We start from the raw sequence: 20,636 nt of genomic DNA, 5'->3' as shown, positions 1-20,636 counted from the left end.
ATCTGGATAGACTGGAGAGATGGGCTGACTCCAATGGGATGAAGTTCAACAAGGCCAAGTGCCGGGTCCTGCACTTTGGCCACAACAACCCCCTGCAGCGCTACAGGCTGGGCACAGAGTGGCTGGAGAGCAGCCAGGCAGAAAGGGACCTGGGGGTGCTGATCGACAGGAGGCTGAACATGAGCCAGCAGTGTGCCCAGGTGGCCAAGAAGGCCAATGGCATCCTGGCCTTTATCAGGAACAGTGTGGCCAGCAGGAGCAGGGCAGTGATCCTTCCCCTGTACTCAGTGCTGGTGAGGCCACATCTTGAGTACTGTGTTCAGCTCTGGGGCCCTCAGTAAAGGAAGGACATTGAGGTGCTGGAGCGGGTCCAGAGAAGAGCAACGAGGCTGGTGAAGGGACTTGAACACAAGTCCTATGAGGAGAGGCTGAGGGAGCTGGGGTTGTTTAGTCTGGAGAAGAGGAGGCTCAGGGGTGACCTCATCACTCTCTACAACTACCTGAGAGGAGGTTGTAGCCAGGTGGGGGTTGGTCTCTTCTCCCAGGCAATCAGCAGTAGGACAAGAGGGCACGGGCTTAAGCTCTGCCAGGGGAGGTTTAAGTTGGATATTAGAAAGAAGTTCTTTACAGAGAGAGTAATCAGACATTGGAATGGCCTGCCCAGAGAGGTGGTGGATTCACCGTCCGTGGAGGTTTTTAAGATGAGGCTGGATGTGGCACTGAGTGCCATGATCTAGTAATCACAGTGGGGTTGGATCAAGTGTTGGACTTGATGATCTCAGAGGTCTCTTCCACTCCAGTTAGTTCTATGATTCTATGATTCTATGATTCTATGATTCTATGAACGTGCACGTTCCAATGAGAATTTTCATCATAAAAGCCTACAGAACTGATATAAAATTTTCAGAAACCTTTTGTATTATGACACAGTTATTAAGCAAAACTAATTATCTTTTACTGAAACTTGATCTTCTTCACAAGCATGAAAAAGTATTTGAAAATTAGTGTGTTTTTTGAATACCACTGCTTTGTACACATAGCAAGAAAGCTTTGTTAATTATCAGGAACTTTTTTAGACACACATATATATATAATATAATATATACGTATAAGTATGTAAAACCTCATTTTGGGAAAGTACATAAACAGTTGCATAAATCTAGAGCTGGACAGCTAATTCACTGTTTCTGCTTTTTACCTGAACTAAAGAATAAAAAGAAATTTCAATGTGACCTAAAATGGAAATATTTTGGTTTTCTTGGTAAAAATGATTTCTAGATTCATCCAGCTTTTAAATATTAAAAAAACCCAACAAACCACAGATTCTAGAACAAAATTTCAAAGTGAAACTTACAAATATTTCATTAAAGTTTTCTTCTGTCCAGGAAATACTTATAAATAATAATAATGCTTAAAAATATGCATTTCATTCTAACAATTAAAACATTGACATATTAAAAAACATTTACTAGATCAGATTTTAAGCATATACCTGTTCAGCTAAATAGAAACTGAAAAATTAGTTCTCTGCATCCCTCTACCCAAGGAATTCTTTATGTTCAGATCAATAATTTAAACCTTTTGTTAAAGCATTTATCCTTCAAAACAAATTCCAATAATATAAATTGTTCTACAATCTCAACTGAGGAATTCATCTATCTGTATGTTTCTCACTATGTACATAGCAACTACTATTCTCACTAAATATACAGTGACCGCTATTCATACCACTGGACCTTAAATAAGTTCTTAACTATTAGGCTGAATAGAAAAACTTTTCCAAATCAGAGAACAAAATACCGTCCTTTTACCTGTTGACTGATCTTCAACAGTGAACTTCAACAAGTTCATTAAGATGTTCTTTCTATTAAGAGGCATTGTCTTTTGCTGCCTGTCTAGTCTTAAGGAGGCAATAGTAAAAGAGAAATACAAAACGCTAAGAATGCTCTTCTATGCCTTCTGAAAATAAGTTTAGAGATGAAATCATAGGTCCAAGAGAAACAACGAGTAAGATGCTAACTTCATATATCATTAGCTATCCAATAATAAAGAAAAATAACATTGGCAAAGATAATTAAAATTAATGCTAGAAAATAAGAATAAGATGTTAAAAAATGAAGACATTTACAAGTGATATTATGAAATAATGTCCAAAAATTAAACACCATCCAACTTCAAATGTTGTCTGTTCTAATGAGGCCTTATGTTCAAAAATGGCCTTGTATTCAATCTTTACCTTCATCAGCACAAGGCATAACACAAATTTTTGATCCATTCTGCTTTGCTTATAAATGCAAGTAACTCTGGCTTAACTTGTCCTTAATATTGAGCTTGCTATCTCAATGGAATGAAACAACAAGGCTGATGAAGCCAAGGTGAGTACAGCTGTAGGGATGAAGAACATCAGCTGTGAATACAACCATGCTGTGCAGCTTGACTACGGTCTCACATCGTGCCCACCAACTTGTTCAGTCTAGGCTGGGTTGCCCTGGTTGTACCACCCTTTGGGATGACTGGAGTCAATGCAAAAAAAAAATACCTGGGGTGGAAGTACAATTTTATACTAAACCATGTCTGTTTGGCATGTAAGTGAAACTGTTAAAAGCCTTCATCAAACTGATGCCACATCTTCCAGATGGTCCTGAATGCAGGCAGCCAGAATGTGATATTTGGACACAGTCTGTGTTTGCAGAGCACATGGTTTCAAGCCAAGAATATTTTAGTGGCTGAATGGTCGGAGTTCATTCCAATTCTGCCAGGGTATACAGTATCCTCAGTCAGAAACGGACTAAACATAAAATAGAAGATTTTTCAACACAGCAGAATGTGAGGTACAAGCCAACTTTTATCACAGAAGGTGAGAAAATGCATTCAAATTAAGATTTTAATGAATTTTAACTCTCAAGGGAGAATCTTTTTTGAAAGCGGCACAATGCAAAACTAACCGTATTCCACCAGGTTTTATTTAATTTTATTTACCCATTTTCATCACACCTCATGAGCTGAACCCCTGTTCTGTTTCATCATTGCTGTTTCTCTGACTGCACATATTATATCAGATATGAGCAGAGCTCACAGCAACAGTCAGATTATTGCACTGTGTCTCACAAAAATGGAAAGTTGCATCAAGAGGACAACATGTCATAGCTACCTTGATAATTGTGCAACACAAACCGGTAATCTTATTTGGTGTTTAACAAACTAAAATTTCCAATATTATATGCAGTATGTCACTTGTATGTATGATGAGGTGAGATTTCAAAGTCTATTCATTTTTACAATCTCCACCCTTCAGATTCCACAAACTCATTAAGACTCTTTAGTAATCAAAAATGGGAATAACATAGAGAAAGATGCAAACACATGAAAGCTTGTACACTTTACCCACATTTACCATCTAAAGATTCTCTGAAGTACTTTCAATGGATCTCATGGATTCACTGTAAAATAAGTAAACCTGACCAGTATCATTCCTTTCCAAGTTCAGGATATTCAGTAACAGGACTGAGTAGGACTCTACATTTATTTGACTGCAAACCTACAGCAGCCTTTACCACAAATAAACTGGTAATATTAATTATAACACATATATAAAAATACTACACACCTATAAGCTATTATCAAATCATCAACTGTTGTACAATGAGAGAGTACAATGAACTCCATTTTAAGCCAGTTTCAAAAGGAAAACAGAGGAAATACAATACTGCAATAAATTACATTAAAAAAAAAAAAGAAAAAAATCGAAACCCAGTTCTAGAGAAAGCCTAAATCAGGTTTATAAAATATTACTGAGAAAGTTGAACAACAATATTTCTTTTTATAATCTCAGAGATTATTAGTAATGTTGCTAATATCTTGAGTCAACCAGATGAATTGATATATAGGTAGGAAAAAAAGTCCCAGCTTTGGAAGTGAAAAAATTATCTACGGGATTAAAATTACTCTGTAGCTAATTATACCATTCTACTTTTAAATTTATAACTGTGTTTGCATTTACTTGTTCTCATTCTGTCTGGCACAAGACTTCTGTCTCTCTGCAATTTACTTTAGCAAAAGCTTAGGTGGTATGAAAAAAACTTTGTTAGAATGGAAGACAAAATCTACAGAAAAAATTTAAAAGGCCTAAACTCGGTGATGAGTCATTTGCATTAGCAAAACTTGCTCTTAATACTGTTGAGCAGGATGTTTTCAGGAAAAATTCAGGACATCATTACAGTGATTTGCAACACACTGCACATTAGACTCCAGGCCTGACTAACCACTTTATCTTGTATTTCAGAAATGTAAAGTTATGCACTTGAACTGAGCTTCTGTGTATGTTTCAGTGAACTTCTTCAGGCAAGTCTTACTGAAGAGTGAGCCAGGACAGCTTACTCCGAAATTTAGAAACACAGTGATCACAGCTGAGAGGTCAAAACTGTAAGCATAGTATTTATTAACAGTGTTGATATAGAAGTGCTTGTGTTGAATAATGAAATGACTTGTTTATTCCATATAAAAAACAGAATAAAAATTGTTTATCCCATATAAAAAACAGAAGTGCAAATGCGATCAGCTGATGCTTAGGTCAACACGAAGAGAATCACTTCTTTATTTGAAAAAATTATATATGTATATATATATATATATATATATATATATATGACTAATTAATCTGCTTAGGATAGCCCAAAGAGATCTAAAAAAAAAGCAACTCCTTTATTCTATTAGGTTTCTAGCTTTGGAACTAAAAAATAGTTCTCTCTCTGAAAAAAGTAAAGTTGGAAGCATGATTTTAGTGTTGTCATTCAGCGGGCATTAAGTGTCATAAAAAGTATTGCAAATTATCAGTCATTTTAGGAAATCAATTCTTTACTCATTAAGGACAATTTTACTCACAGAAATTCAAGGGTTTTACTCAAGGACCCAAAATAGTAAAAATCCCTGATAAGAAATCATTGTAGGCCTATGAGGTACTTTCAAACAGTACTGCAGGATATAAGTTTTTTCTTTTTTGAAATTAGGTATATTTGCCTGAAAGCAGCAACTAACCTCACTGCTTAACTCAAAGCCACTTTTGAAGCCAGCCTATCACTTTCCCTGTTATTAGTACCTTATGTAATGAAAGACCACTAGTGAAGTTGCCACATCATGAATATAAAATGTTCAGTTCAAAATTAAGTTTGAGGTAAACCTGCAAGAGCATCGTCTCTCTCTCATGCTTGAAATTTCTTCCCATTATATTCAACACATATATTTTTCCTGATATTGTTTTATATGTAAATACATCTGTATTTTCGTATGCTTATCTGTACATTCATATATATTATATATATATACTGAGAAAGAACGTACATATTTTTAGAATACTTCTTATTTTCCTGTAAATAATATTACCAGATTGTTTTCTCTTGCATTAAAACACTAGAATCTTAAACCAGAAGTATTCCCTCAAGGTCACCAATGAGTTACCCTTGGACATATTCTGTCACTATTAATTATCAGTTAAATATGATACTAGAAAAGTAATGATGTGAATAGCCTTTGTTATTATCTTCCTCCTATACTGAATAGCAGCAGCACTTCAAGACTTGTGAGATAAGATTTCCAAAGAAAAAGATTTGCAGAATAAGGTTTTGCACTTCCAAATTTTGCTGAAAATCTTTTCATGTTTTTTTATAAATATTCATTTTCTGGAAGAAAGAAAGAAATAAACAAAAAACTTTACACTATTTCTGTTGCAAAGACATTCAGTAACCAGAATGGGAATCCAGGATGTGCCATGTGCCACAAAAAGCATTTATATTTTGTTTCTCTGATCTTTAGCATCTGCAGAACTAAATGAATGGCAGAATCACTCAGGCTGGAAGGGACCTCAGGAGTACACCTGAACAAACCCCAATATGTGCTGAAAGCAAGCCTGAGATTCTCTTCATGCCAGTGGGGCAACTGACTCTACATAGACTACTTCCTTCACACCTTGCCAAATGTGTCAATATCTTCATGCTATTCACTGATCCATCCAGGAACATTTCATTCAGGCTTGCTGTGATACAGCACTGCCTCTGGTTATAACCACTACTCATTTTGGAGTTTACTCGGACAAAAGGTTACAAGATCTTAAAACAAGTATTGTTTCAGGAGACATATTCAAATCTGACAGTTGACCCCATAAAAATGTTGTTACACTCGTTACTCTAGAAATAAATGCAGTTCAAGAAAAACAACCATGATGCACAAACTCTGAATATAAGTATTCTATATACAAACCACTACTAAACTTGGTTAAGAGCACTATGCCCTAAGAGGGCAGGAGATAGCTTCCCTTGCTGCTGAATAATTTCCTGAATTACTTTCCTTAGACCTGAATGCTTATATTCATCTTATTATTATTATGCATTTCTTTTATTGGTATGGTTTATTATAGTGTGTACTTAAGGACCCTATTACTCTTTCATGTACAGTAACACAACTGACATAAAAACACCTTCTCTGCCTCACTGCAGAAATGTTATTATAAAATAAACCATTATATTGAAATATTTAAGTACTGTACACAGGAGACTTGAAGGAGTGTTTCCAGCAGGGTACTGGCATAGACAATATTCACTAGATATGAGATGAAAATGGATTATCAAGTTTGGCTATTACATTTCAAGTAAAATAAGGGCCCCCTGAAGTAAATGTAGAGGAAAAAAACAAGCACAGTCTGCAACCTAGAAAAGCACAAGGCTAACCATGGTGCCAAGCAAATGTGCTTAATCCCCATTGCAGCAAAGCAGGAAAAGAGCCTGATGAGTTCAAAAGATCATATCACTGGCTTTGAGTCCTTGAAAGAGCAGGACATGCACTGAGGTTCACAATGCAGCACTGTCTGTTTTTGAAGGAAAGGATACATGAAATTGGTTGACTTGCTGTATGGAAGAGAGGTAACATATAGAAGCTTTCCACATAAAGACAACTCCTTTTCAAATATGTAAAAGAATGCCTCAGAAAATAAAAGAACAAACTAATCCCCATATCTGTGTCCACCAGAGAAGAGACTTTACTTTCGTCAGCTAAGAACCTCAGTTCATGTTGCAAGGCTGTGCCCACCCACATGCAAGAGTTCTACTTTTCCTTACAGAAGAGCCTCTTTGTTTTCCAGACCAGTTCTCCAACGTGCCAAGTTAAGTCTGAGGACTGACATGGTCTCCCAAAGGTTCCTTTTGCTATGTAAATGTCAATGTAATACCTAATTAGGATAGACTATACTGATTTAGATCTTGTGCTATCTTTATCATAATAAACATTACAAATGACTCTCTGCTGGTATCTAAGCAACTTAGTCATACCATATATCAGTGAATTACTGTGTGTGGAAAATATATATTTGGTTTGTATTTTTTGCATCCTCTGCATTATTAAAGTTAAGAACATCAGTAGATTTCCTGTGTCATAGTTTTGTTTCTGCAGTAAAAAATGATTCCTGAAACTATTACTTACTACAGCACTATATAAGTAAATAACATAAGTTACCTGCTTGGTCTTTAAATATTTTTGATATGACGACAGGCACTTTGTGCTCAGCACCACCCTGTAAGAGAGGCATATTAACCATGAGATCTCAAGACTGAAGTGGTTATACTGAAATTAAAAGAAGAAATGAGAAGTTACCCATACCTTTATGCTTAAGCCCAAGCCACCAACTGGTTGTCTACGAAGTGTAACAGTTCTGTGCTTTAAAAAATTGTAGAAGAAATAAATTTAGGTGAAAATACAATATCTAAATGATCACAGAAGATGTTCCTAGATCCTCATTTACTTTTTAAAAAGTAATTCTCAAAGGCAGCCTAGAATTAGAGTGATCAAATTCAGTTCTGAAGTATCATTCAACACTGATTCATAGGCATTACTTAATTCTTTACTACAGAGAGCAAAACTTGTGAGCTGTGTATGTAGACTTTTAGTAAGTTTTTCTATCCCTGAGACATTTTTACAAAGTTTTGCTTTGTTTTGACATAGGAAAACTACAGGAAGATCTCTGAGATGTGCATTTTTATAGCTATCATGTATGCATGATGCATATTCTAATTTTTCAATCAAAAATGTCAGTGTTTCCTAATTTATATCTCCAGATTTCTACCTTTTTTTTTTTTGCAGTATACGCTGAAAGATTTCTAGTTAATAAAAAATAGTTAATTTTTTGCATTTCATATTTGACTGCACAAAGAAGATAAACATTTATCAATATTTTTCTAGAGAAACCTATCATATGTTTAACAGTGTGCTGAATTTGAGATTTCAATAACGTGTTACTCATGGTGCCTGACAATATAATAATGGCACTTCAATTATACACTTGTCGGGAACTTTTTCTGGAACAAGATGAACAGTACTGAATAGAATACCATCTTTCTAGTAATTTCTGAACACATAATAATATATTTTTTCTTTTTCTTTACATCAGAAATTATATATATAAACACTCCCATATGTATACTCTCTGATTGGGTATTTTATGATTTCACTGATTCAGATAAATGGTTATTTTTATTTCAGTAGTCAAGACCATAATCATGCATTAACAAGTTATTTTAATATATGTAGCTTTTTTTTTTTTTTTTTTTTTTGTAACATTCACCTTGCTAGACGTATGTTCATATTGCCTCAGGGGAAAGCAAAACGTAATAAATCATAAGTTTCAGTTTCATTTTAGGAGGGTAAAAGTAATCCATATACTACAAAGAGTTAGGAGTAGTTTCATACATTTTCAAAATTGCTTCTCTTCCCATGAACACTGTACTACGCTAGTCTGTGCTTAAAATGGAAAAAAAAATGGAAAACTATTGCACTATGACACATGATACCTGACATATCAAAAGGTACCTGACATAATTTCAGAGTATATAATTCAGTTGCATTAAAATCTAATTCAAATTGTTTTATAGGTTCTTTTCTTCATTTGGAACTGCATTAAAACTTTTGATCAAAGTTATCATACTCACTGAAAAAGTTCAGATCCAATCTGAATTAGAACACATCCCTAACTTTAAATTCAGTGACTCATTCCCAAGAGTAATTTTCTATGACATGACTCTGCTTATTTAATTCATGTTTTACTCCACCTATACTTGCCCCCTGAAAACATATTAATGTAATGTATCCTATCACATAATGATGATGGAATAAATATTTCATCAATGTAGTTTGCTTTAGCATGGTCAGACAACAAATAGAAAACTGCTACATGGATAGCTTTAGCCATTTAAAAGAAAAACCACAAGCAAGGTATTACTTACTGGAATCTTATAAACTGAACTGCAATTAACATGCTTTTTTTTATATGGTTTGTAGGTAGCTCTATGAAGTAATAATTTTAAAGGGGAAAAGTGTTATGGAAAATATGTTTCAAATGACATGAATGCTTGCTCTGAAATTTCCAATCTTGATGACAGTATGGCTGTTGTAATAAGTCATAAGGAAGTGATCTGATGTTGCACAAAAACTTGATTAAACAAGTAAAACTATTCAAAATAATACGGTGTATTTTAAGCACACGTAAACTGGCCAGATAGATTCCAAATCAAAATTTAACTGAGATAAGTCTACTATTCAGTGGAAATGCTTCTTGTAGGATAGTGACAATACCTGGATTATTATTTAAAAAAAAAAAAATTGATTTAAAAAAAGTATCTTAATTGCTTGCAATAATATGTGTAAGGGACAACATTTTGATAAGGTAATTATGAACTGGACAGGTTCTAAGCATAAAGCAGTTCAAAGTCATGGTCATTTCCTTGGTAATAAGGAAAACAGCTCAAACAAACAGAGAAAAGCAGTCTATTTGCCAAAATGTGATGTTGCAAAAAACCACAATGAAATATATAAATCATGCTGAGTAAGAGAAAAAGCGACCTTCCTGCACAAAGTCACTGAAAAAATAACTAGTGTAATTCTACACCATCAGGAGATTATTAAAAGGCACATAGAGACTATAAATTATTTTGGTATTTGGCAATGATGCACAGTTTTAAATAAAACAGTTAACTCTGATAACAGATTTGATGATGCAAAGAAATTGGAGAGGTAGCAGACAAGAGCCAGAGGAATTCCAAATAGCTTGAGAGATTTGTGTAGTACTGTAACAGTTGCCAGGATTAAATATATTTAGTTTTATTTTAAAACTTTTCAAGGATGATAAAGCACATCTTTAAGGTAGATTCCTTGGCAGAAGATGACCAAATCTTACATTCAGACACATTCAGGCTATAGACACAAGACAAGATTTTAAACTTTTGCAGTATGACACACCATAACTGGGTTTTTTTAAAAAGATTGCTTTTAATAGTAATATATCTGTTATGTATATTTTAATGTAATAGGACTGTACATTGTAAGGCCTTGAGACCTTACAGTATACAGATACTTCTATTTTTAATCTTATTCCATGAGTGAAAATTTAATTTAGTTCTAAATGCAGTGTTACTAAAATGCTTAGGGTATTTTTAATGCTAGTTAGCAGTACAATCTGTAGGGATATTCACATAAATGAGATCAGCCCAACACAAGTATTCTTGTTCTACAGAGAAAGAACAGAGGCACACGAAGATTTGGGGGTGATTAATTTTGTTTTAGTGATTTGAAATGTCTAAACATCCTTTTTTAAAAGTATTTGTATGAACTTTATCTGCTCAAAGTATCTTCTTGACCAGCTTCATCCTTAGATGTAAATGTTCAGCATTTTAACGCATTGTAATTTTACTAAAGAAGATGAGATGCACCTAATGCCTGATCAGTAGTGTTAATTTGGTGTTAGTTTGTGCACATGACACATCTAAGATTATGTTGCACCTCTGTTTCAGGAGAAGTATCATTCACCACTAGATAGTGAGATTACATTTTTCCTCCTGTAACCAATGAACTCATTCCCTGAATATCTTCCAGCACAGAAGACAACACAAAGCCAAGAGTCAAGAGATAACAGAATCTTTATTTCTGACTTTCTAGTCTTTGAATTTGAAATTTTATTTTAAAGGAGGAAGTTAAAAACCATTTGTTGAGGAAAACTCACAAATTCACATGGCTCACTATAGCCTAGTTTCACTTAATCCTTCATTGGGACCCTTAAATTTCAAAATAAGATGCTCGTTACTGGAGATAAAACAAAATCTTTGGATGATTTAGAGGAGATTCAGCATTACATATCTGCTGAAAGCAAGACACTACTGAATTCAGCTTCGGGTTTTATAGGGAAATATGCTAAACAATAATTATTCTCTGTTATTTGATCTCTTCTCTCTGTTCCCTCTAATTTGTCCTGTTGTAGTCCCACATTCTCTTCTCAGGACCTTTCTTTGCTTTCTTTCCTCCCACTTTGCAATTCAGAATTCAGAAAGAAATTTTTCACCTCTTCTTCGAGTCAAAGAACAGACTATTTGTTTTACAATTCCAGTCTTGCAAACCATGCCTAATGCTAAAATAAAGCAAAGAACACAGTAAAATTCCTATTTATCAAAAAAAATTTTCTTTCCTTGAAAATGTTATTACCACCATCCATACTGCCTCACTGGGACACTACATGACACATGCCATCTCCTGATTTGGTCTGAGGCATTGTTTAAGAGGGCTGTACCTGAAATTGTCCAAAACTGACACAGAGAGTAAACACCCAGCATAGACAATTTGGAACAAGTCAAAACATCACCAGGGACCACATTAGCAAACAATATAGGCAACTATGGGTCAGTGCTGAATTGTGCTATGTCTGTGTTTTATTTTCTAGTAGAGATAAAGTCACATAGACCTATGAATGATGGATCTCACCATAAATGAACAAAAAGAAAAAGGACTCCAATATACATTAACTACATGAAATTATTTAAATTAGAGTATTTCCAATTATCCCTACAAGTGCCAGTAATGGCAGAAGCAGATGTCTGGTTGTACAGAGAATGTTAGTTGAAAAAAACTCAACAGAAAGTTGCAAATCCTTTGAACACAAAAATCACCTTCAAAGGAATCTCTTTCTATCATTTCTCATAGAAGAAATGAAGGAAGAGTTCATGGAAGATTACATCTGAGTACTTTCTCACAGAGGAAGAGGGGATATATATTCCCATCATTGAGAAGACTGAGGACATGCAACAGGTCAGTGAAGTGGGAAATAATTCCATTAGTAGTTCTTGTAATGGATGATTTCAATGTATTTTCCTGATATGCAAATTCCCTTCTCAAAGCAGAAATCCCAGACATCTGTAATGCTGGTAGATGACCATCAAGCAAACAGATACATTTATGACTCCAGGGAGAAGACTCCAAAATGTTTGACCGAACAAGTAGTTATGATCCAGTTATTAAAATTATTAGAGGTGCCTCTGCCCGAATTAAGATGCAAATGAGACCAGATGCCAAAGTCAATAGTACAGATTTTATTTAACAGTAAATGTGAGACAGAGAGAGATAGAGAGAAATAGGAAAAAGCAGTGTGGGAAAAAAGACAGTGATAGAGATTAAATAGAAAAAGTATCACAACTCCATGGAACTTGGCAGCATCCCGTGGGTCTGGTTCTTCTGATCTTCTCAATGGTGAGGGTCCTGAAAAACACAGGGCCCAGAGGATTAATATAGATTCAGGAGATGACCAGGCACCTCCCTTGGGAAGGTAGTTTTACGTTCTCTTGCAACAGACTCTGGATTTGTTGGATTGCTGGGATCACATGAAGTCTTCTGGTGGTGAAAGACCTCTGGAATAAGTCTGAGGGGGTGCTTTGGGGGTCTTTGATGGTTTATGACCCCTTCTCAGCTGTCTCTCATGTGAATGTGCCATGCGTACCTGGTCTTCCTGGAGTGGGGGGTTTACTCCTGTTTTGTTTGGAGAGATTTTGCCATCACATACCCAAAACCTTTCTCCTTCTCCACCCACTGAGCCCAGCTAGGGTTGATTCTTAACAGAGTTGTTGAGTTTGGCTTTCTTTGTGGATACATGCTTCTTCCCTTGTTTACTTCTCCTTAGACCTGAGATAATTTGACAACAGTCTTATCTCAAGTTTGTCAGAGTCAGGAGGTATATTCGGGGTCATGGTGTGCTTCGGTGGTCATAGATGAGCAGTTCCTTCTTTGCAGTTTGAAAAGAAAGTCTTTCTATGATTTTGACAACATGTAAGACATTAACAACATTTCAGTCTCTTGCACAAGTGCACAGGAATCCTGCTTAAACAAAGAAGGAACAGGCGGGTTTGGTCTGCATCTGAACCAAAAATGCAGAGTAACACAGGAAATAAGTTCTACGTAGGAAAATTAGGTAGGGAAAAAAAAGGAAATTAGAGATCTGGACTTCTAGATTAAGGTTCTCCAAAACTCCTCCAGTAGTCACTGTAGGGTTGGCAAGATAAGCAAGATTTTTTTAGGTGTTTGGTTTCCTTTCTTTTTTTTGCCTTCTTAAAGAGATGGCTCAAGGAGGATGGATTTATGATCATCAGAAACTGTGGGTTTTTTCCCAGTTTAAATGAGACACAGGTGTTTTGGTGAGGATGAGCCATGAGAAAAGACCCATACTCCTCCCTCCAAACAATTCTAAATCCGAAATTAAGAGGCTCCAATTGAAGGAAAAAAAATTATGGAAAAGGAAAAATAACAGCCCTTTATTAAAAAGTATGTGTGTACTGGCAGAAACAACAAAAAGAAACAAGTAAAACAACCAAACAATACTCCTATACCCACAGACAGTCTCCTTCAAAACAAACCAATAAACAAGCAAAGGAAAAAAAAAAAGGTAAACAGTTCAGTTTGCGCCCTTTGGTGCACTTCTAAACACAGTCAACAGGGGTGCCATTGGGGCACCAGAGATGCAGAGCTTGTGGTGTTCTGTGCCGGTCACCAGGTGGGGCTTTTGGATCACTGGAGATGCAGAGCCTGCAGTTCTCCATGCCGACCAGCAGGGGACGCTGTGGCATCACTGATTGCTGCCATCTGGGAGGGATGGGGGGGGTAACACCCTCCAGTGTATATCGGAGAAACCAAAAAAAACCTGGGTTTCCCTTCCCTTCCCACACACTGGGAAAGGGGAGAGGGAGAGGGGGAAGGCAAACAACAACAAAAAGAAAGTCTTCCCAATGAAAAAAAAAACCCAAACTCACTCTGTTTGACTGGTCGAACTGTGCGGTACAGTCCTCTCTCTCCCCCTGATGTGCACCAGGACCACCCTCAGGAAAAAAACAAATGGGAATGGGGAAGGGGAAAAAAAAACCTCCAGAAAAACAGCTCCTCTCTGATAAAAAATCCAGGCAAGGTCCGTAGTTGTCAAGCAGGTCGAGAGAACAACAGGAACCCCCGAGCTTCCACTTCAACCTATGTTCCAGCCACAGTCAGCCCAAAAAACTCCTCCCCCCATTTCCCAGGAGATGAGAGAAAAAAGTAAAGAGGAGCCCTTCATCTCCCCCATTTCCTAGGAGACTAAGTTCTGAGCAATTAAGCAGAGAACCAGTTCTTTTTTTTTTTTTTTTTTTTTTTTTTTTTTTTTTTTTTTTTTTTTGTGTGTGTCTCTTAAGTGCTCACTTAATAGCTCTGCACGCAGTGGGCAGGGGGAAGGAAAAAATTCCTTCTTACTTTCTAGGAACCAGTAAAACCATGAGAGCTTTCTTGAAATAAAGAGAGTCTGTACAGGAAGGATGGACACCATCTGAATTATAAAGGAACCAAAACTGCTGGTACTTGCAATTCAACAAGGCCACAAATAAAGTTTTAAACTGTAGCACTGGAAAAGTTGACAGGTACAGAAGACAGTATAATTATGGATACTGCTTCTATTATGAATATAAACTGGAATATTCTGTATTCAGAAGTGAAGGACAAGTTAGGAAGAGAATAAAACAAACAGGAACTTAAAACAGAGCGTCAAGAACAAAACCAAAATTGCACTAAACAGAGGTATAAACACTCTGGAGAGGCAGAGAAAACTTTAATACTGGGATACAAACTATATAAGAAATGTAAAATAGACTAGATAAGCAGGCAGACTTATCAAAAAAAGGAAGATATGTATCTCTCACAAAAAGGTTGCACAATCTTGGAAGAGATTCACGCCAGAGCCATTTGAAAACATGAGAACAAACAGTGGAATTTAAGTGAACCATGGCAGCCATAGGTATAACTACAGGACAGTTAAACAAATAAAATTAATAAGACAACTATCCAAACAGTAAAACAACAGATTCCAGGCTAAATACAAGCCAAATACAGTTGTAGAAACTTTACTAGTGGCCACACAACTAGAATCATAACGATGACTGAAATAGGCAGAGAGGTAACAGGAATGAGAAATGTTATGGTGGTAAAAGACTTGACTTAACCTCAGGTGTATCTGGCAGATACACACAGGATATAATGCAGTCAGTAAAAATCAGGTCTCTGTCAGTCACTACTTCATGGAGCTCACAAGACTAGACTCAGTACTTGCCCTAATCTCGAGTATAGTATGCAAGATGTAGTTAATTTTATTACAGTTGAAAAGATACTTTGTAATAGCAACTGCTATGTACTTTACATTCAACACTTACTGAACTATGATACTGAGGAGGGAACTATGCAAAAGTGAGGAGGTGTGTTAAATGGAAAAAAAAAGGGTTCAGCTAAGAAAATTAAAACTGTAGGCAGTGTACAGAGTACTTATGGATACCACACCGGAGACACAGAGACAATGAATACACTTGTTAGAAGGGCTTAAGTAGGAGAAAAATGAAAACCACACAGCTAAAGAGGAGGTTAAGAGAGGTAAGCACATAAAGAGTGATGGACATATATTCACACAAAGACAAGAAAATGGATCATAAGCAAATAAAATTAAAAACCAAAATTAGGCAGCAGTAGGAAAAAGAGTTTCAAAACCAGTAAAAAAGAATAAAAATTAATATAAAGCTTCAAATGTATTAGGAGCAAGAGGTCTGCCAAATAAACTAGAGGGTTGATTTATGATCAAGATACAAAAAGGCATACTCAGAGTCAATAAGGCTACTGAAGGGAAGATAAATGAACTCCTTCCTTCATATGAAAAAACCCAGACATTTCTTCAACTGTCTTTGGAGCACAAAGGATATATGGGTCCATCTGAACTTGAAATCACTTCAGAAACAAATTGACTAAGAAATATTAGCAAATCACTAGGGCCAGATACATTTACCATACTCTTGAAGGAACACACCGATGAAACAAAGAAGCAGCTACGGAGTGGTACTTCTCAATAAAGCTTTGATATATGATGACTACAACATTGAAAATGAAATCCCATTTTATTTATCAAAGGTTCCACTTAGGAAATTTAAGGCCTGCAATAAACAAGTTAGAACTACAGTAGAAAAAAACACCAAAACTCCAGACAACAAGAGATACTACAACAACAGAATTGGCAGACATGTTGATGATCTATCTTGGAAAAGACAATGTAATTTTTAAAGGTGAGTTAGGTAACATAAGAACCATGAGGCAAGAGCCTTGCCCAGACACATGGATAATTCAAATTAGTTAAAAACTAGACAGAAAACAAGGCAATGAACTAAACATGCAATTTTCTCAACATAGGAAGGTCACTAGTGAAGTTCCACCTTTGCTTAGATTGCAACCTGCATTATTTAAAATATTCATGATGAAATAAAAAAGAAGAGACAAGCCATGAGATTATCTTTGCTGCTTGCTGAGAAAGGAAGCATAAAGGAACTGAAAATATTTGCAGAACATCTTAAAAAATATTAACTGTGCAACAAAATAGCAGACAAAATACTATAGCAGATAAAAGCTGGTGAGAGATTTCTTTTTCCCATGTGCATTATTTATATAAGGAATTAGGATTGATTCTAAATCAGTCACTTCTATTACAGAATAAGATGTTATGATTAAAGTAGCTGATTCCATAACACCATCAGTGCAGTGTTCAGCAGTGATCATAAACACAAATAAAGTTTTTGAGAGTCTTAGCAGAAGACAGGAGTGTCAATCTGCCAGAGGGTAGGAAGGCTCTGCAGAGGGATCCGGACTGACTGGATCGATGGGCTAAAGACAACGGTATAAGGTTCAATAAGGAGAAGTGCCAAGTCCTGCACTTGGGTCACAGCAACCCCAGGTAGCACTGCAGCCTTGTGGAAGAGTGGCTGGAGAGCTGCCCAGCAGAAAAGGACCTGGGGGTGCTGGTCAACAGCCAGCTGAAAATGAGCCAGCAGTGTGCCCAGGTGGCCAAGAAGGACAATGGAATCCTGGTCTTTATCAGAAACAGTGGGGTCAGCAGGACCAGGACAGTGATTGTCCCCCATACTCAGCACTGGTGAGGCTGCAGCTTAAATCCTGTGTCCAGTTTTGGGCCCCTCACTACAAGAAAGACTTTGAGGTGCTGGAACATGTCCAGAGAAGGGTAAAGAAGCTGGTGATGGGTCTGGAGAATGTCATATGAGGAGCAGCTGAGAGAGTGGGGTTGTTTAGCCTCAAGAAAACGAGGCTCAAGGGAGATTTTATTGCTCTCTAAAACTACCTGAAAGAAGATTGTAGCAAGATCTGGACTTGGTCTCTTCTCCCAAGCAATTAGCAACAGGACAAGAAAAAGGACAAGAAAGACCCAAGTTGTGCCAGGTGAGGTTCAGGCTGGACATCAGGAAGAGTTTTTTCACTGAAAGGGTGGTTAAGCATTGGAATGGGGTGCCTGGGAAGGTGGTAGAGTTACCATCCCTGAAGGCATTCAAGAAACAACTGGACATGGCACTTAGTGCTATGGGTTACTTGATGGTGGTGTTCAGTCAAAGGTTGGACTCAATGATCTTGGAGGTCTTTTCCAACCTGAATGATTCTAGGATTCTAAAAGAACAGAGACCAAGAAAAGAATATCATTATATCTTGTAGAAATCCAAAGTTCACTCCATCTTGAAAACCGTATACCATTTTGTCCCCTTGCTATCTGAAGCTGCTAAAAACTGTTCAAAAAAAGGACAATAAGGATGATGGAAGCACAAAATAGCACCTGTACAAGGAATAACAGAATAAGCTATAACTCTTCATCCAGGAAAGGAGACAGACTGGGGGTCAGGAGGCTACAGTTAGTAGCACAGAGGACAGTGAATGGGAATCAGTTTTACAGCCTTAGCAGTACAAAAACTAAGAGGCATAAAATCATAGTATTAGAATGCCTAGTTCCTATTTAGAACTAGGAGCAGAACAAACAAACAAAAAATGAATATTTGTGCAACGTATAGCAGATTCTAGTGAGAAAATAAATCTGCACATTCAAAGTCTAAATGGTTTTAAGGGGATATTGGACAACTATAGCAAAAGTAAATCTTTAAAGAGCTAATACAAAACTGTATTTTGCTTAGGGAGGCACTGTACAACTTGTGGCAGGAAAAGTGTTAAGAGAAGCATCACATTCTTGCCCTGTTTGGCTTTTCTAGGGAAATATTACCAGCTGCTATCAGAAAAAGAACAGTGGGCTCAGTTGATTTTAGTTCTGAATCAGTCCTGAACTTCTTAAGCAAGAACAAAGTTCTATGCTATGAAATTTGGACAGAAATGCACACCAGCTTTGCAAGCAACTATCAAAGAAAATTCTACTCCAGAACTTCTTGCCAAAACTGAACTAGTATTTCAGGGGAAAAAAAACCCACCCCATTTTTTTGTGACATTACTGATAATTTCATGAACTGCATGCAGCTGAAAATCTAATGTTTATATTTCAGTCAAATATACAAACAACTCATTTCACTTTTTGGTTGCCTGCAGGCTAGAAATAATTTTTCTTTCCAGACTAATTTGTTTATGGTTTTACAGTAAAATGAGACAGACACCTGTATTGGTGGCAAAAAAAAAAAAAAAAAAAAAAAAAAAAAAAAAAAAACAACCAAAAAACAAAAACCACTCAAAACAGTGCTAGAGTTGACTGTCTGATGTTTGTGTAATTTTATTTCACTAGACAAGGAAAACTCTTTAGAAAGTCTTACTAATTATCAATCTGAACAGGAACACCGAAATTAACTTTTTTTTTCCTTTAACTAGCATTTTGTTTTGTTAATGTCATCCTTTAATAGTATCTAAAGTTTTTTAAAACTCTTTATTCTCATAGCTTCCAAAGTACTCAATCTGTATAACAATCACTCATTACAGATGTGCTGCAAAACAGAAGCAATTATATACCCCCGACAGCACACCACATAGTAGGCTTGTTTTGTTTCCTATTTCTAGAAGTTTAGAGGATGAAGTAGTATCCCGCATGAAACTTTAGGATACATTTGAATAGACAAAATGTAACTAATAAAACTGTAATTGGCAGGATAACAACATGAAATATTCCAATCTTTCTGAGACCTTTTTTTGTTGCAAGCTGTCAACCGGTGAGGCAGAAAATTTCAAGAACTCCAAGAATGATGCCAGACAGGGAATATGTTGAAAAGCAGATATAACATAAAATTTTAACCATATTCTTATATGGTTAGGTACCATTCAAAAGAACACCATGTCAACAAATCTATAAAGAAGAGACTGTAACAGGTGCAATGCTGCTTATAACAGCTACAAATAATAATATAGCTGAAAAAAAATCCCATACTTCCATTGGTTTCAAAATGAATTATACTTTTAAATGTAATTTGGAGAACGATATGGTCAAATATCCATCTTTTAGGTATGAGAAAGCTCTTGACAGAAAACTTACTAGATTCTTCTAAGACACAATGACTCAAAAGAAAAGTTTATCTCTGGAAAGGTCTTTTATGTCTTGGTATTTGTTCATCTGAAGTGACATGACTGGAGCTTAATGGACAATATGAGAAGGCAGTCACAGTACCTATTTCTGATGATGTATTTCAGCAAGACTTCATATCTACCTGCCAAAGTCTACCCAGTGTATCAAGTTGTTAACATCCAGGACTGGCACTTATGGTAAAGGATCTCTCATTAGGAAAACATATTCTATCTATCTGTCTAGATGAATAATGTACTAAGGGGATTTCAGAAGGAGATTCTTGCTGAAGAACTCCATTGATATAGACTTTTTTGGTAAATGACTCTGAATGCATCATATTTTACTTTCCTGTGTGAGTCTGCACAAAAATATTAATGAATACATATATTATTTCCAAACATCAGACTGAGGCACACAGTAGAAAAGGCTGGAACCCTTAAAAGAGACCATGTTCTTCGGCTTTTGTAGAAACTGTTCTAAGGAACAATTCACAATGGCTAGAACATGTTGGAAGCCAAAGATGACCAATGCCTTGATTTATTTTTGTTCTTTTCCCTTCTACTTACCAGTAAAACTAGGGTGATGACCCTACCACTGCTGTCCTCCTGGATTGCCCCATCCCCTTGACATGCAGCAGGGAGGTCGAGTGGGGAACCCCTGTGCTGACTTCTTTCCTGGTTGAACATCTTCCCTGCTGCAGGACATGGATGCTAATGATCTGCCAGCATTAAAGCTGGCAGGAGTAAGCCTCTTAAGACAGGACCATAGATAACATCTGGGCAGAGGTGCAGAGATCCCACGTCCTCATGGCCCTCCTGGATGCCCTTGGGGGTAACCAAGCTGATTTCTGCCCCAATTTGATGGTGTTATAGTTACTTCCTCCCCCCTTCCTTCTGACCAGTAGTATTACAAGTTTAAATTCCTGGTACCAACTTCAATTGCTATCCTGAGTCTGAGCCCATGG

At 36.5% G+C, this 20,636-nt stretch overlaps 1 protein-coding gene across 1 annotated transcript in view; it reads right to left on the bottom strand.

Annotated features, from left to right (window-relative positions):
* LOC114060136 (gamma-2-syntrophin-like) overlaps positions 1-20,636 on the bottom strand; it is a gene marked incomplete at its 3' end in the record, with an annotated part of 69,993 nt that overhangs the window by 39,454 nt on the left and 9,903 nt on the right. Inside the window, exons 2-3 of the mRNA XM_027889381.1 lie at positions 7,645-7,696; positions 7,501-7,558 (exon numbers count right to left, since the gene is read on the bottom strand). Coding sequence (XP_027745182.1) covers positions 7,501-7,558; positions 7,645-7,696 — 110 coding nt within the window. The remainder of the gene's footprint in view (positions 1-7,500; positions 7,559-7,644; positions 7,697-20,636) is intronic.

This window comes from Empidonax traillii, unplaced genomic scaffold (genome assembly GCF_003031625.1).
Source record: "Empidonax traillii isolate 1590-97213 ecotype Southwest subspecies unplaced genomic scaffold, ASM303162v1 scaffold260:size695979, whole genome shotgun sequence".
In the NCBI taxonomy this organism is placed as follows: Eukaryota; Metazoa; Chordata; class Aves; order Passeriformes; family Tyrannidae; genus Empidonax; species Empidonax traillii.
This window is presented reverse-complemented; position numbering and strand designations above follow the sequence as displayed.